Genomic DNA, 16,828 nt, shown 5'->3' with positions numbered 1-16,828 from the left:
AGCTGGGCTTACTAGCTCTTGGCCAAGGGCCTGAGAAAACAGCCCAGTCTTTATGGCTCTCCAAAAGTCTAACCAGGAGGGGATCAACGGATCCCTTGGCCCACCTCTAAGGAGAGATTTGGATAATCTCTGCAAAAGGGGGGACTGAATTCTGAACGCTCCCAGGGAGTTCCCAAAGGTTTTGGTGGTTGATCCAACAGAACCAGGAAGGGTGCAATGTCACCGCCAAGCCCCACCGCAGACCATCCACAAGAGAGACCAAGATGGTCTCCAGCCTCCACTTGCTGGAAAAGATGGAGATAATCCAGAGACTTTTTAGCATTCGGTGTCCCACTACCAATTATACATCTTTCCATTAAAAGAAGAAAAAAAAAGATATGGTCCTAACAATAGCAGAGAAAAAATTCTGGAAACTAAAGATACAACAGAAAACAGAATAAAAGAGTTGGAAGGGACCTTTGAGGTCTTCAGCCCCCTGCATCAACCCTATACCATTCTGGACAAATGGCTGCCCAAATTCTTCTTAGAACAAGGGTCTCCAAACTTGGCAACTTGAAGATTTTGTGGGCTTCAACTCCCAGAATTCCTGAGCTAACATGACTGGAGGGGGAATTCTGGGAGTCCACAAGTCTTAAAGCTGTCAAGTATGAAGACCCCTGTCTTAGAACTATTTAAAAAACAAAAACAAAATAAAATCATGATTCTTTCCATGTTTGTTATCCCTCTATTGACAATAAGGCATATTACTTGGGATTTCCCTCCCTGTAAATTCAGCGTAGGCTTCCTCTGTCTGAGCTTAATCTGAGATTAATTAAAGAGTTAATCTGAGCTAAATCTTACATTGAAGAACAAGTAATATCAATGCAAAGAAGCAAAACAGCATTCATCTTTTTGCAGAATATCTACAGCAGCTCTCCAGATTCCTTGGGCTGCAGCTTCAATTGTCCTATTGACTAGGCCTGAGCATATAAATCCAAGATATCTGGAAAAACACGAGTTTAAGGAAAGAGAACTTAAAGAAAAGCATGTAGGCGAGGCACTTGAATTTAGCTCACCTTTGGATCTAGTTTTCTGAATATTCTTTATTTTTTTTAATGTTAGCAACAGGAAAGAAGCAGAAACATATTTTTCAGGCCTTTTCCTCCATATAAACACATCACACACACAGAGAGAGAGAGAATTAAATGCATCAAATGATGGATTGGAAGGCACCACTAAAATCACCTCTTCAACCATCTCACAATGTGCAGGAAAAAACCAATTAAACCATCCTTGGCAGGTGGTTGTCCACAAATCATTTGCAGAATCATAACAGGGTTATTCTGTAATGCTACACCTTTTCATAAAAAAATGAAATGAAATGGTCCAAACAATAGCAGAGAAAAAATTCTGGAAACGTAAGCATATAACAGAATTACAGAAGAACAGAATTGGAAGGGACCTTGGAGGTCTTCTAGTCCAGCCCTCTGCTCAAACAGGAGACCCTATACCATTTCAGACAAGTGGCTGTCCAGTCTCTTCTTAAAAACGTCCAGTGATGGAGCCCCCACAACTTCTGCAGGCAAGTTGCTTCTCTCCTTGATGAGTTTCCATCCGTTGTTTCTTGTCCTTCCTTCGGGTGCTTTGGACAATAGCTTGACTCCCTCTTCTTTGGGGCAGGCCCTTAAATATTGGAACATTGCTATCATGTCACCCCTAGTTCTTCTTTTCACTAGACTAGACTGCCAAGATCATGTCTCCAACCAACTGCAGTGTGCAGGGAAACCAACGAAACCATTCTTGGCATGTAGTTCTCCATATATGCATTTGCAGAAGTCCAGAGTTCCTTTCTGTACTGGTCTACGTATCTGAATTCTGGCTTGAATCTCCTTTCTTTGGTAAGTCCTCTAACTCTGATCAACAGCCACCTATCACAGGAACTGCCAACTATTTGGCGGAATTCTGAAAAAATTTCCGGAAAAGCAAGGAGGGATTCCAGATTCGCCCTGGTTTGGGGTGGTCAGGAAGAGATATATTTTTTTAATTTATTCCTCTTTATTTTTGCATGAGCAGAGATGCTACTTATTTTCCTGCGTTCAGTTCCATAACCTACCTCCTTTGCCAAGTTCTGAAACTTTGTTTTACCTATGACATCATGCTTTGGCAGATAAACAATTAAACTCTGGAGCTTCACAATTATGTTCAGATTAAGGGATGCCCTGCAGGGAATGGAACTGGAGGTACTTAAAAGCTGAAAACAATCGATATCGAGGTGGTCTGAAGTCGTTTTAAAGAAGGATTGATGCCCGGCCCTGTCTCCAATAACCTTTTTTGCAACTGTGCTAAATCAAGTCAGCAAATTCTTCCTGGCTCTTTTTATTTCAGATCATTTGGGATCACAATGTAGTCTAGAATGGGAAAGCTATTTTTAAAACCATTTCTGGTTTACTTTAAAGCCGCTGCCCTGTTCAGTCCCCCCCAAGTTTCTAAAACTTTTAAGAAAAGGATGGCATATTTTTTTTTTAGCTCCTCCTTACCTCCCTTCGCCTCTCCACATCCTGTATCAATTTAATTTCTTTCTGCGTCTGTGTTTCTTTTTTTGTGGGAGAAAATGGGGTGGGCAATTTTCCAACCAGGAGTCCTATCAAAGACCATGTATTGTCTGTGCAAGTTTCCCTTGCCCATTTCCCAATTCCTGATTCCATCTGACTATTTTTTTTTTATAAGATCAGAGTAACGAGAATATCTTAAATGGAAAACTGGCAGCTGTGATAGAAGAGAACATTTTGCAGCTTGTCACCTTTTCTTTAAAAAGTGCTCCCGGTCTTCTAAGTGTTCTTGGAAAACTACAAAGTTGACTTTCCTGGCAAAACGTAGCCAAGACGATGGCAATAAGCAAGTATTGTTTAAGTATTGTGGCCAAGAAGCAATAGGTGGAAACGATATCAAGGCGGGAACCTGGAACTAAGGAGGAATTTCATGTCAATGAGAACAATGACCTGTCCAACGGCCGGACTTCCGAAGTTATTGGGTGCTCTATCACTGGAGGGTTTTAACAACCATTTGTCCAGAATAGTAAAGGAACTCCTGCTCAAGTAGAGGGTTGGACTAGCAGACCTTGAAGGCCCCTTCTGACTCTGTTATGCTATTCAAACAACAGCCCAAGAGGCGGACGGGAATCTTCATATTTAAGTTGGGTAGAAGATGACAAACCTCCTGGGAACGAAGGAAGGAGTCAGGGAACAACTGTCTTAATTTGGCCTCTAGAAATGGAAGCTACTTTCATCCTAAAATATTTGGGCTGCAAAAACCCAGGTGATCATTAGGTGGCAGCCAGGAGCTGAGGGTTGCTGCCACCTAGGAGTGACCCAGGTTTTTACAGCCCCTCTGTGACAGCCCCGAATGCCCATGTTTGGCCCATGTCCTCTTTCGTGGAACTCTTGAGCTGATTTCAACCGTGCGTTCCCTTCCCAGCCACCCAGGGCCCCACCTGCTTGACCTCGTCCGAGTTGGCTGGACTTCAGGGCCCATCTAGAGAGGCCGGCAGTCACCATGGATGCTCAAATCTCTCAGCCCAAGTTACCCTTTAGCTGTGGGGAAAGATTGGAGAGGAACGTGGTATGTGTGCCACCCTGAGCTCTTGGAGGGAAGTGGAAATAAGGGTTTGTAATGGAGGAATCAATCAATCAATCCATGATTGGTTAACAAGGTCTAAGATGTGGGTGCTCCAACACCAGAGGCTTTTAAAAAGGGACTGGGCAAACATTTGTTGAAAATGGTCTAGGATCTCCGGCTTGAGTGGGGGGGGGGGGTTGGACTAGATGACCTCCAGGCTGCCTTCCAACTCTGTTATTCTGCTATGTTCTCCTGGCACAGCAAACAGGGCCAACCAGCCTGCCCTTCTCTGAAGGCCAAACCCAGAACGCCCTTCATTTGGGCTTCCAAGGGAGAGTTCTGTGCAATGCAAACCGCTTGGTGTCGGTTTCAGGGGGAGGTTGGCCACCATTTGCTCTTAGGCAACCGGAAGAGACAGAAATCTCAGAAGGTTTCCCCAGAGGCCAGGAGAGAGAAGAAGAGGGCAGCGGTCAAGGAAAGGAGAGGCCGGCCTCCTGTTTGGTGCCAGTTTGGACAGAGTAGGGAAGTCGGAGAGGAAAAGGGAAGCGGAGAGGAAAAGGGATGATGGCCTTGAAAGAACCGAAGGCTCGCGTTCAGCACCAAGGGAATCAAAGAAGTTTGGAAAGAGAGGAAGAGGAAGAAGGAGGGGGAGAGAAAGAAAGGAACACACACAGAGAGAGGGGGAGAGGGGGAGGAAGAGGAAGAGAGAGACAGAGATGGGGAAAGAGAGGGGGAGGGAGGGAGAGAGAGAGAAAGGGAGAGAGGAAGAGGAAGAGGAAGGAGGAGAGAGAGAGAGAGATGGGGAGAAGGAGAGAGAGAGAGAGGGAGGGGAGAGAGAGAAGGGAAAAGAGAGAAGGAAGGAGGGAGGAGAGAAAGAAAGGGAGAGAGAGAGAGGAAGAGGAAGAGAGAGAGATGGGGGAAAGAGTGGGGAGGGGGAGAGGAGGGGGGAAAGAGACGGAGAGGGAGGAAGAGAGGAGAGATGGGGAGTGGCAGAAGGAGGAGAGGGAAGAGGAAGAGAGAAGGAAGAGAGGCAGAGGGGAGGAGGGAGGAGAAGGAGAGGAAAGAGAGAGATGGGGGAGAGAGAGAGAGGGAGGGAGGAAGGAAGGAAGGAGGAGGGAGAGGAGGGAGAGAGAGAGGTGGGGAAAGTCATGCCAGCCGCGCTGGACAAACGGCCCAACCCAAGGCGTTAGAGGCGCATTCCCACGTTACCTTCCATGGACATGGGTTCCAGGATGCCGAACTGTTTGAGGACGGCGATGAAGAGGATAATGACCACCGCCACGGCGCAAAGCTCCATGCCCTGGATCGCCATGGCCAGCCTCCGGTGTCCTGCGATGGGCGCAGGGCAGCGCTGGGGGCATGCGAGTCGCCCCCCCCTTGCCGGGGCCAGCCCAGCTCCCTTCCTGGGAAGGCGAGGGGGCCCAGGTGCCAAGGAGGGCGCTCCGGTTGCCAGCAGCCGAGTGCCCGGAGCCCCGCCGGCTCACATCTTCCAGTCCTATTGTCCTTTGGAGAGGCTGCCGGGCAAGGCTCGCCTCCCCCCCAGCCCTCCCCTTCAAGTTTGGCCCCGGGGCAGAAGTGGGCGCAGGCGAGGAAGAGGAGGAGGAGGAAGAGGAGGAGAGAAGGCGGGGGCGAGCGGGTCCGCTCCTTCTGGGCTCATGAAGGACACAAGAGGCGAGGCGGAAGCCAGCCGGCAAAACTTTTCAAAACTTGGGAGGAGGAGAAAGTTCGGCCGGCGAGAGAAGGAAGCCAGCCAGATCCCGGCGGCGGAGCGACTCTGCCTTCTTCCCAAGCGATGCCATGGCTTCAAACTCGTCTCCAAGGTCCAGCCAGAAGCCGCCGCCGCCGCCGCCGCCGCCGCCGCCGCCGCCACCTCCCGCCTGCCTGCCTGCCAGGTCCGGCTCAGGAGCCTGCAGGGGTCACCCCGAGATCCTCCGGACGCCCTGCAATGCACCGCCGCCGCCGCCGCCGCCGGAGTCCGAGTCGCCTGATAGCGGTTGGCATCCCCGGCTGGCTGCAATGCCATTGGTTGCAAGGGCGGCTATCAAATAATCAGCCCCCACCCAGAGGGGGAGGGAGGAGGAGGAAGAGGAGGAGGAGGAGGCTGGGAGCTTCTCCTCTCTGTCCTGGCACAGCCATCCGGGATGCAGGAGGCCAGGGGTTGCCATGGCGACGACGCTGTGTGGTCCAGCCACATCCCGACCTCAAGTGCAGCCTCTGGAAGAGCAGAGCAGAGCAGAGCAGAGGTGACACACGCTCAAACTTTGTGTGTGTGTGTGTGTGTGTGTGCGAGAGAGAGAGAGAGAGAGAGAGAGAGAGAGAGAGAGAAATTAAGTTGGTTAATCTAGAGGTCTCCAGGTCATTATTTGGCTGCTTGTAGGACAAAGGCCACCCGCTTCTCCTCAAAGATCGCATTTCAACACCAAACATTTCTGTTGTTTTTTTCTTTTCTTTTTTTCCAATTGTGAAAAGCCAGCACCCCTGAGCATGTGCAGAGTGCTTTTCCCTGAATGGACAGGCTGCATCTTAGTTCCCATCACGGCGAGAACATGAAAAACGGCTCAGGGTGCGAGTTAGGGGGGAATATCCTTGTGGAAAAGTTTGGGGCGGGGTTTTTAAAATGCCTTTCCCCCCGCCCCCCGACCTCCAGCCCCGGCAAGGCTCACAGGCTTGATTTAGTAAGAAATGGCCCCTTCATTGAGGCAGCTTTGGAGTGGAGAGGAATTGGAGAGGAATTGCTTCGAAATTGTGGGCAATATAAAAATAAAATAAAATAGCCCTCTGCAATGGCCAGTTCTGCACCCTTGGAAAGAACTTCCCCTTTTGGTCGCCATATTATTAAAAAAAAAAAAGGGTGAAGAGTAACAAGGATGGTTAAACGAGAGCTGGGGGCTAAAGCATAGGAAGAACACGTTTTCAGGAATTGGGTACCTCCAGTCTAATGAAAAGAGGGACTGGGGAAGGCATGAGAGCCGTCTGCCAATGTTTGAGGGGCTGTCAACAAAGAAGAGGGGGTCCACCTATTTTCCAAAGCACCAGAAGGCAAGAAAAAAAAAACCATGGATGGAAACTAATCCAGGCAAGAAGCAACCTGGAATGAAGGAGAAACTTCTTAACAGTGAAGACAATCAACCAGTGGAACAGTTTTCCATCAGAAGTTGTGGCTGCTTCGTCACTGGAGGCTTTCGGGAAGAGACTGGGCAAACATTTGTCTGATATGATATAGGGCAGGGGGCTGGACTAGAAGACCTCCAAGGTCCCTTCCAACTCTGTGATTGTGTTATTCCCCATTTTGCCACGACAGATTCTCCCATCCAACCCACCGATGGAACCGAAGTTGCCTTCATCCATTGGTGTCATTCGAGACAGCGATGAATCTGCACACAGACAGGAGGTTGTACAACTTGCCTCGTGGCGTAACCGGAACAATCTGGAACTGAACAGACTCAAAACCATGGTGTAGTAATGGTGGTAGACTTTAGGAGAAACCCTCCCATACGACCACCTCTTACAATACTAGACAAGACCGTATCAACAGTAGAGACCTTCAAATTTCTAGGTTCTACTATATCACATGACCTAAAATGGACACCTAACATCAAAAACGTCATCAAAAAAGCACAACAAAGAAGGTTCTTTCTGCACCAACTCAGAAAGCTCAAACTGCCCAAGGAGCTGCTGATCCAGTTCTATGGAAGAATCATTGAGTCTGTCATCTGCATCTCTATCACTGTCTGGTTTGGTTCTGCAACCCAATAGGACAGACTCCAGAGGATAATTAGGACTGCAGAAAAAACAATTACTACCAACCTGCCTTCCATCAAGGACCTGTATACTGCACGAGTCAAAAAGAGGGCTGTGAAAACATTTACAGACCCCTCACATCCCGGACATAAACTGTTTCAACTCCTTCCCTCAAAACGACACTATAGAGCCCTGCACACCAGAACAACTAGACACAAGGACAGTTTTTTCCCAAACACCATCCCTCTGCTAAACAAATAATTCCCTCAACGCTGTCCAACTATTACAAAGTCTGCACTACTATTACTGTTAATCTTCTCATCACTCCTTATCGCCCATCTCCTCCCACTTGTGACTGTATCACTGTAACTTTGTTGCTTGTATCCTTACGATTTATATTGACTGTTTCAGAGTATGATTTGATTGTTGATTGTACCCTAGGATTATTATTAAGTATTGTACGTTATGATTCTTGATTCTTGACGAATGTATCTTTTCTTTTTTATGTATACTGAGAGCATTTGCACCAAGACAAATTCCTTGTGTGTCCAATCACACTTGGCCAATAAAGAATTCTATTCTATTCTATTCTATTCTATTCTATTCTATTCTATTCTATTCTATATTCCAATATCCTATTTGACTGTTTCCCAGTATGATTTGATTGCTTATTGTACCCTATGACTATCATTAAGGGTTGTACGTTATGATTCTTGATTCTTAACGAATGTACCTTTTCTTTATGTATAGTGAGATTATTTACACCAAGACAAATTCCTTGTGTGTCCAATCACACTTGGCCAATAAAGTATTCTATTCTATCCCTGGAAGCTTTCAAGAAGAGACTGAACTACCATCTGTCAGAAATGGTGTAGGGTCTGCTTAGACAGGGGTTGGAATAGATGACCTACCAGGTCCCTTCCAACTCTTGTATTCTATATTCAATGGAACAGAAGTTGCCTTCAGAAGTTGTGGGAGCTTCATCCCTGGAAGCTTTCAAGAAGAGACTGGACTGCCATCTGTCAGGAATGGTGTAGGGTCTCCTGTTTGGATGGGGGGTTGGACTAGATGACCTACAGGATCCCTTCCAACTCTGCTAATCTGTAATCTTTTATTTCCACATCTTCATCACCTTCCCCAACCTGCTTCCTTCCGGAGGTTTGAGACGTCAGCTTCCATCATTTGCATCCAAAGGACCACTGGCTGCCTGGGCATCTTTGAAAAAAATTCAGCCATGTTGGATTGTGAGCTGATTGTGTTTTCAAAGCACAGCATGTAACCCGAGGTATAAAAGCAAAATAATAATAATAATAAAAGAAAGACAAAATTGAACAATAGCACTCTCTGTCATTTTTGCAGATGGATCACCACAATTTCGGGATTTTGCCTTCATCAGGAAGTGATTTTTAAAAAGCTCCATCACTCCTTGCAGAGAGCAACGCGAATGTTTCTGCGTGTCCTGTGGCTTAGCGAGTTTATGCTCCCTGATCTATTTCTATTATGCGGTGGTTTTTTAATTATTCATTTTAAGTGCTGAATGGCTGACAGACAAGCTTGTCTTCTTAACCTCACCCGCCCCGGAAAAAGGACAAGACATGTGAGGAGAGGAGCCGCCGTGAAACCAATTCATTGGAAGAGGGGCATAAAGCATTTCCTTCCAAGAAAGGAGAAACCCTCACTTAATAGAAAATCATGTGGCAGGTAGTTCCACTGGATATCCACGCAGGAAACGAAACGTTTCAACAAACAAAAAACAGTTTGCCCTCAGAAGTTGTGGCAGCTCCATCCCTGGAGGCTTTCAAGAAGAGACTGGACTGCCATCTGCCGGAAATAGGGTAGGGTTTCCTGCTTGGGTGGGGGGATGGACTAGATGACCTACAAGGTCCCTTCCAACTCTGCTAATCTATCCATCCAATGTGCACAAGTGTATGCAGTCAGTGAAGAGCACATGAGATGCATGCAAACAAACCAGTTTTGGTCTAGTGGAGAAAGGCACCTGATTAGAAATTGGCAGTTTGTGAGTTCTAGTCCCACCTTAAGCCTGAAAACTGGCTGGGTGACATCAGGCCAGTCAGTCTCTCTCAGCCCCCAATACCTGTTAGCCCTTCCGGGTAGTCTAGACAAGAAGCACAACTATAAGGACTTAATTTTGCCTTTATCATACATTAAAAGGATATTGCAAGTCGGAAAGTATTTCTCCTTTCTTCTCCTTTTACCTTCAGAAAAAACCTTTGGGCACCTTCCGAAATGCTTCTCACGCCCTCCCTCCTTCAGAGTTACCTTTTGCATCAGGTATTGTCCATTGTAGGGGTCTCCAACCTTGGCCACTTTAAGACTTGCAAAGACTAAGCAAAGCTGGCTGAGGAATTCTGTGTTTGTCTATGTTTGTCGTTCAAATAAAAATTTCCTTTAAAAAGAAAAACATTCCTGTGCAGGGAAGACATTGATCCCTGTTTCTCTCCGTGTAAAATATTAAAGAGGTTTAAAGGCATAAAAAGCTGCCAAGCTGCCTTCTTGACACCCTGGGTGCATTAGCCGTTGGTTTAATGGATGCCACTGGGTGATCTGGCGTTGCTTTGGCTGCTTTGCTGGCCTGCTTTGCTAGAAGCATCTCCCCAAAGGTTTCATTTGGGCCAGGGTCCAAAAACAAAGGCTTCTGTCTTGGTAATCGAGATCTCTTCCGGCAAAATGTTAGAAGGAGAACAAGGAATGTGGAGGGTTGGAGGGTGGACCCAACAGGCCTTCGCTGGAGGTGGGCGAAGACAACACAGTTGTGTCTTTCCTCCAAAACATAAATCTAATCCAGTGGTGAGGTTCCACATTTTTTCCTCGGAGAGCGACAAACCTGATGGATAAGATGTGGTGGGAAACACCCACAGATTCGAATATAACTTTCTTGTGGTCATTAACCAGCAGAAGAAAACTTAGCCAGGTTGGGGAAGATCCCCATGTTTCTTCTGTTGAGTCCATGCCTTGAGGCCGAGATCCCCAATGTAAGGTTAACTATGAGTTTTATTTATTTATTATCTGGTTTATCATCTCACGAAAGTTTTTTATATCTTTTTTTTTAGTGTCTGCATTTACAGAGGTCATGGAATCATTGATACACAAATACACATCGTCTACACACACAGGGTATCTGAATGGGATATCGCATCTATCCTGGTCCAAAGCCACAGAGCCAGCAATTATCTCAGGATGACAGCCACTCAATAAAACAGATCAACCTCAAAGCAGCAAAGCCACACACACACACTCACACTCACTCACTCACACACACACACACAAACCCAATCTAACAAGCTACCCAGGCATGTTGGCTAGTGTGTGTCTCTGAGTTTTTTTTAGGCATGCAAGCAAGGGGCTGAACTGGGACATCCTGAGAAGCTTGGCCCTCTGGCCATCAACAGACACACAGGCATCAAGAACAGCTACACACTGTGCAAAAGGAACAATCCACAAGCCAAAGGGGAAAACAAAAAGGACGAAACACCTCTTTACCAGCAATCAACATCCCCCATGAGCAGAGATTGGCACCAAGAGTGACATCAGACCAACAATCAAGACGTTCAACAATACCACAATCAAGGAACTGTCAAACAAGGTAAACCAAAGAACCTCTCTCATCCACTTTACAGGGCAAACCATGAGAATATAAATGGAGACCTTGAAGCCTGGCGGACTTCACTCCCAGATTCCCAGCCAGCAAAGCTGGCTGGGGAATTCTGGGAGTTGAAGTCCGCCAGGCTTCAAGGCCAAGGTAAGACAGCCCTGCATGGAATATAAATGGAGACGGAACCCCACTCCCTTACTAGCACCGAGGCAAGGAAAACACCAACATAAGAGAGCACCAAGAACCCCATAGTCCTCCTCCTCTTCCTCCTCCTCCTCCTCCTCCTCCTTCTCTCCTCCTCCTCCTCCTCCCCTTCCCCTTCTTCACAAAATCCACTCCCTTCTAGCACTGATGATGTTACCTAGTTTGTTAATGAAAGGTCTACAAAAAAACCCACCAAGCTCAGAAAGTACCAAGGATCCCACAATCCATCCATCCCCCTCCTCTTCCTCCTCCTCTTCCCCTTCCCGCTTCTCTTCTTCACAAAACCCACTCCCTTCTAGCACTGATGATGTTACCTAGTTTGTTCATGAAACGCCTGCCAGAAACGCACCAAGCTCACAGTCCATCCAGGACATTCTGAATGGCTCACCAGATATCAAAGCTGCCAGTCAAATGCAACCACCAGAGATCAATAGTTGATTGAACAGGTAATCTGTCCTGGATGCTGTTCTAAAGCTCACTTACACCTGTGGCTGCTCTGGTGGAAGTCCAGAATTATTCATTTTGGACAAGGAAGCAGCTGCTCCCACTGATAAGGAAGCAAATAAACAGTAGCTGGGAAGTTGGCCAGCACCATCGCACCTTAAACCAGTGATCCCCAACCTTTTGGCCGGGCCCGGACCGGCATCAGCTGGGCGCCGCCATCTTTTGATGAAAAAGTGCTTCGGTGACCTCACGAGCACGTTCATAAAAAAATGGCGGCAGCGCTCGTGAGCTTTTCTGGGTGAAATAACCGGAAAAGCTCACGAGCGCTGCGCCATCTTTTGATGAAAATGTGCTCCGGTGAGCTTTCCCGAAAAGCTCACCGAAAGGCCGCCATCTTTTTGATGAAACGTGCTTCCGGTGAGCTTTCTACCGGAAAAGCTCACCGGAAGCATTTTCATGAAAAAGATGGCGGTGCACAAGGCGCCCGGTAGGAGTTGTTCGGACGACGTCCGCAGACCGTGGTTGGGACCCTGCCTTAAACAACCCAACAATGATGATTTCCGGGGTCTGAACTGTTTGCTGACTTTTTTTTTTTCCAACGCCATTGCAACGTTGATCACTAAGCGAATCGTTTTTAAGTTGAGGACTTCTTGTAGTTTTATTGCTAGTCAACAGCTACAAGAATCTCACCAGACTGACTGCATTCCTCTGCTGGAAGCCCAGCCTGGGATATTCCCTGCAGTGCAATGATTCTAAACTGCTGCCCCTCTTGACTCCCCCTCCAGTCTAGCTGGAGATTCCACCCAAACCGTGGGAAGAAAGAGGGACAGTTCCAGCTCTAAGCGTCCTGCCCACCCACCCCCCACCTGAAAGAAGATCCAGCAAGAAGGGTGAAAAGGTTGACAATTACCGTTTAAGTGCCTGGCACATTCTGGAAGCTCAACAACGCTACAGCTTGAGAAATGAAATACTGTGTCATCGTTCTGCCAACGGCCAAGAAATACACGTAATTTGCAGCAGTCATAAACAATAGCAAATGGGCATCTGATAGTATAACAACTTAGGTTGTTCCAAAGGCAAATGTTTTCCATAACCCCCCACACACACACCTTTAATGCTGCATTTGCAGTGAAAATGGGGTTGGAAGTGGAATCCATTGGAGTTGGAGGAAGCAGTAAATTATATAAATAAATCTCATTCCTGGTTAGATTAGCAGAATGATGGAGTTGGAAGGGACCTTGTAGGTCATCTAGTCCAACCCCCCGCCCAAGCAGGAGACCCCTACACCATTCCTGACAGATGGCAGTCCGGTCTCTTCTTGAAAGCCTCCAGGGATGAAGCTCCCACAACTTCTGAAGGCAACTTCTGGTTGATAGTTCTCATTCTCAGAAAAATTGCTCCTTATTTCCGGTTCCTGATGTTTATGCTGAAGCCACGAATTGACGTTCAATTGATTAGCCCAAAGGAACACAAAAAAATGTTTGACTTAAACCACGGAAGCTGTGGGGACATTATCTATCTACAGTGTTTGCTCTTTGCTCACCTCCCACCACCCAGTAAGAGGGATGGGAAGGAAAACAGGTGAGCTGAGGCTGGTTAGCCAAAGGTTTTTCTTTTTAACAGATTCCCAGAGTTGGAAGGGACCCTGTAGGTCATCTAGTCCAACCCCCCGGCCAAGAAGGAGATTCTACACCATTTCTGACAGGTGGCAGTCCAGTCTCTTCTTGAAAGCCTCCAGGGATGCATGAAAGTGTTTCCCCACTCAAAGGAGAATCCCCTGACTATTGTGCACCAAACCCAAGCTCTATTCATCATGCAGCCAAAATTCACATTTTTTTTCTCTCCTGCCCCACGCTTCAGCCTTGAAACCTCTATTTTGGGAACAAGAAGGACCCACCCTTTGTCATGGTAACAGCCTGCAGGACATCCTGGACTTACAACAATTCATTTAGTGATGGTTCAGAGTTACAACGGCCCTGAAAAACGGGACTTATGACCGTTTTTCACAGTTACGACCTTTGCAGGAATCAGTTGATCAAAATTCAGGTGCTGGTTAACTGGTTCATATTTCTGACTGTTGCTGTGTCTCATGGGGTCCCCTTTTGTGACCTTCAAAGCTCACTGTGATGACCCAAAGGGGCGTGACACAAAAATAACAAAGTCACAAAAGTCGAATAAATTTCCTTTAATGCCCCCAACTTGTGTCCCAGTGTCCAATTATCCTCGGCTGGATATCAAACTCTTCCAAAAACAGTCTATGAAAGGGGTAAATGCAGTCCGAACCCAAAGTAAAGATAATTAGAAATTTTTTTAAAAAAACACAAACCACACCGAAGCAATTAACACGACAGGCCAGGATGACAAATTGCAGACTTTCAAAGGATAATGAAGCACCCCCAGTTGGGAGGATGCCAAAACCCAGATAAGCCTCGACAAAGGTAATGCGCGCTTTGTTTCCAGCAAGGTGCTGTGTGCAAACGCCCCACTTATATATCCTGTTCTCCCAGCTGCAACTAATGAAGGGAATCGAGGCCTTTTTCTCCCCCATAACCCATGTTGCTCCCTTCTCCGTTCCTCCCTGCTTGCCCTAGGATGCAGAGGGGGAGGGCCTTTCCTCTGAATGCCCAGCCGGACTGTGCCCTTCCCCCGTTTCCTCCATAGCCACCACTCCCTGTCAGCTGGTCCATCTCCCCCTCGAATCAGACTCCAACAAGGGCAGGACACTCACTTAACAAATAACAATAACTTAACCACAGAAATGTCGGGCTCAGTTGTGGTCCTAAGCCGAGGACTTACCTGTATTCTGATTTTAGGATCAAAACATCCCTATCTTTGCACACAGAGTTTTCATCTCGGCCCAGAGGCGTCCGTGCCAAATTTCCTTGCCCTTCAGAAAAAAAAACGGCTCCAAGAGGAAGCCAGGAGGAGATAATTTACTGGCCACCGTATGGGACATTAAAAAAAAGAAAAATAGAGACAACGATTGGTACAATCCAGATAATTAGCTGAACCTACTCCAAAAGTTTATTCTGCTTTTCACCATGACTTGCCCTTCTCCTTTTTTTCCCCCCTCTTTTCTTTTGGCAACCTCTTCCCTCCCTTTCCCCGGAGTTCAACTGAAGGATGTCTTGATTTGTGCTTGGCTGGTTATCAGAATTGCAATTCGGACCCTTCCGGAGGACCAGGAGTTTTCAGGTGGGGACAATGAAAGGCAAGACAGCTGCACATGATCTACGCCACGCATTTTCCCCCATAGAAATAAAAGCAGGTTGGCATGCGAGGATGCGAAGGTGCACGGCCAGGAGATTAATCACGATAGTTTGCTGCCGTACCACGACTGTCTCTGGGCGTTGTGGTTAGCCGGCAGCAGGTGCGGATGGCTGAGGAGAGCGAGGACTCGGATGAGGGGCCAGGACCATCAGGGAGTGGGGGGCTGCCTTCAGAGACTGTGGGGGCCGGCAGCAGCGATGAGGAGGTTCCCGAGGAGCCTGTGCCAAGTGCGCGTGCACGCAGGATTGCTCGTAGGAAAGAGAGGCTGCAGCAGCACAGGCGACTCGGGAGTAAGGCTGCAAGGGAATGGCCCCTCCTTCAAGACGATAAAAGCCTGCTGTGAAGTGAACATGCTTTGCAGGAAGCAAAGACGTTTTGAAACTCAGCCTCGTGGACATTCCAGTATCCTGAGTTTGCATTTGAAGATTCTTGTATTGCAAATTATGTCTTGTCTGTTATATTTTGGCAAGTCTCGCACAGTTTGGCAAGGCTTCTGCTTATCACAGCTAATTATTTTGCAAAAGCATTACAAGGTTTCTGTTCCCTCTGGATTGTGTTTGATTTGTTGGGAAAGGGTGTGGGTCAGAACCCTGGGTGAGTCAAAAATTTAAAAAAAATAAAAGAAACAGCCATAGTGGTGCAAATATAACCGTAGGAGTAATGATGGCAGAATCTGGGGGGGGAGTGAAAAGAGGGATGTTTAGAATCCGTACATAGCCTCAAGCTGACTAAGTGTTGGGTTCGCCAGCAGCAGGTGCAGACGGCTGAGGTTTTGGAGAGCGAGGACTCAGATGAGGGGCCTGCAGATGATGGAGGGATGGGGCCAGGACCATCAGGGCAGTGGGGTGCTGCCTTCAGAGGTTGTGGAGGCTGGCAGCAGTGAGGAAGAGATCCCCGAGGAGCCTGTGCCCAGTGCTCGAAGGAAAGAGAAGCTGCAGCAGCATGGGCAACTCGGGAGTAAGGCCGTAAGGTAATGGCCCCTCCCTTAAGGGATAAAAGCCAGCCTGAGAGACCAGGATTCTTTGCAGGAAGCAAGGAAGTTCTTGCACTTCAAGCCTTGTGGAAGTTCAGACTATCTTGCTTTGTGTTTGAAGACTTTTTGTTTGGAATATTTCTTGGCAACTTTATGTAGTGTTCTTGGCAGCCTTGCACCACCTTGGCAAGGCTTGTTCTTATCTGGGACAATTAGTTTTTAATAGCGTTTTACTGTGAATGAACGGAATTCACAGAGAAGCATGAAAGAGGTTTTGCTTTTATCTCTGTTTGGCGTTTGTTTACTTGGAACAAGGTTTGGGTCAGAACACGAAGTCCAACCTTCCTTGAACTCCAAAGACCTTTATCGACTCACACCAGGCGCTGACCATTGGTTGAGAAGGTTCCTGTACGCAGGCTTTTAGCAATAAATCAGCTGTATGGACCTTCATGTGTGAACTTGATCTTTCACACCTGACAGTAAACCCTGCGTCATTTTAATGTATGTGGCCCTATTGATGTCTGGTATGTTTATAACTTAACTTTTTTAAAATTGGGGTGGCCCTGAGGTTACCAGCCTTTAAAGCAGCACCCCTCAACCCTTCTGGCTTTGCAGATGGGGGGGGAAGCAGGGATGGGGGTGGAGGGGGTGTGATGACCAAGGGCACGGCATGGGCAGCGGGCAGTTCAAACCACCCCTTTATTGCTCTAAATTTCTCCAAACGCTCCCGTGTTTCTGGCAAGTCCCAGAGCAAAGTGATGACACACACACACACACACACACAAACACAAACTTCAAGCAGGCTCTGGCTGCAAATAGTCCAGCCCAACGTTGTGAGCACCACAGCTGCAAAGCAAGAAATCCAGAAAGAATGCAAGGAATCCAGGAAAGTCCGAACTTTGGCACTCAACACTCCAGGAGTTCAGCATTTGTTCCCGACAAATGCCCCTCCCCACAGCGCCTCCTTAAGTCTCGGTCCCCAGGTGTGC

The 16,828-nt window shown here is 47.4% G+C and overlaps 1 protein-coding gene across 2 annotated transcripts in view; it reads right to left on the bottom strand.

The window, feature by feature from the left end:
- Positions 1-16,828, bottom strand: part of KCNIP3 (potassium voltage-gated channel interacting protein 3) — a 50,546-nt gene that overhangs the window by 18,235 nt on the left and 15,483 nt on the right. The window contains exon 1 of one of the 2 annotated variants that reach the window (XM_087969877.1): positions 4,804-5,105. The exons of the other annotated variant lie outside the window; for it this stretch is intronic. Coding sequence (XP_087826003.1) covers positions 4,804-4,906 — 103 coding nt within the window. The 5' untranslated portion in view covers positions 4,907-5,105. Of the gene's footprint in view, positions 1-4,803; positions 5,106-16,828 lie in introns of those variants that run through there. 2 annotated transcript variants of the gene reach the window in all.

The sequence above is a fragment of the Notechis scutatus genome, chromosome 7 (assembly GCF_049901735.1).
Source record: "Notechis scutatus isolate UNSWTSFEM ecotype Mainland chromosome 7, rNotScu1.2, whole genome shotgun sequence".
Classification (NCBI taxonomy): Eukaryota; Metazoa; Chordata; class Lepidosauria; order Squamata; family Elapidae; genus Notechis; species Notechis scutatus.
Note: the sequence above shows the minus strand (reverse complement) of the source record. Positions and strands in the feature narration are given on the sequence as shown.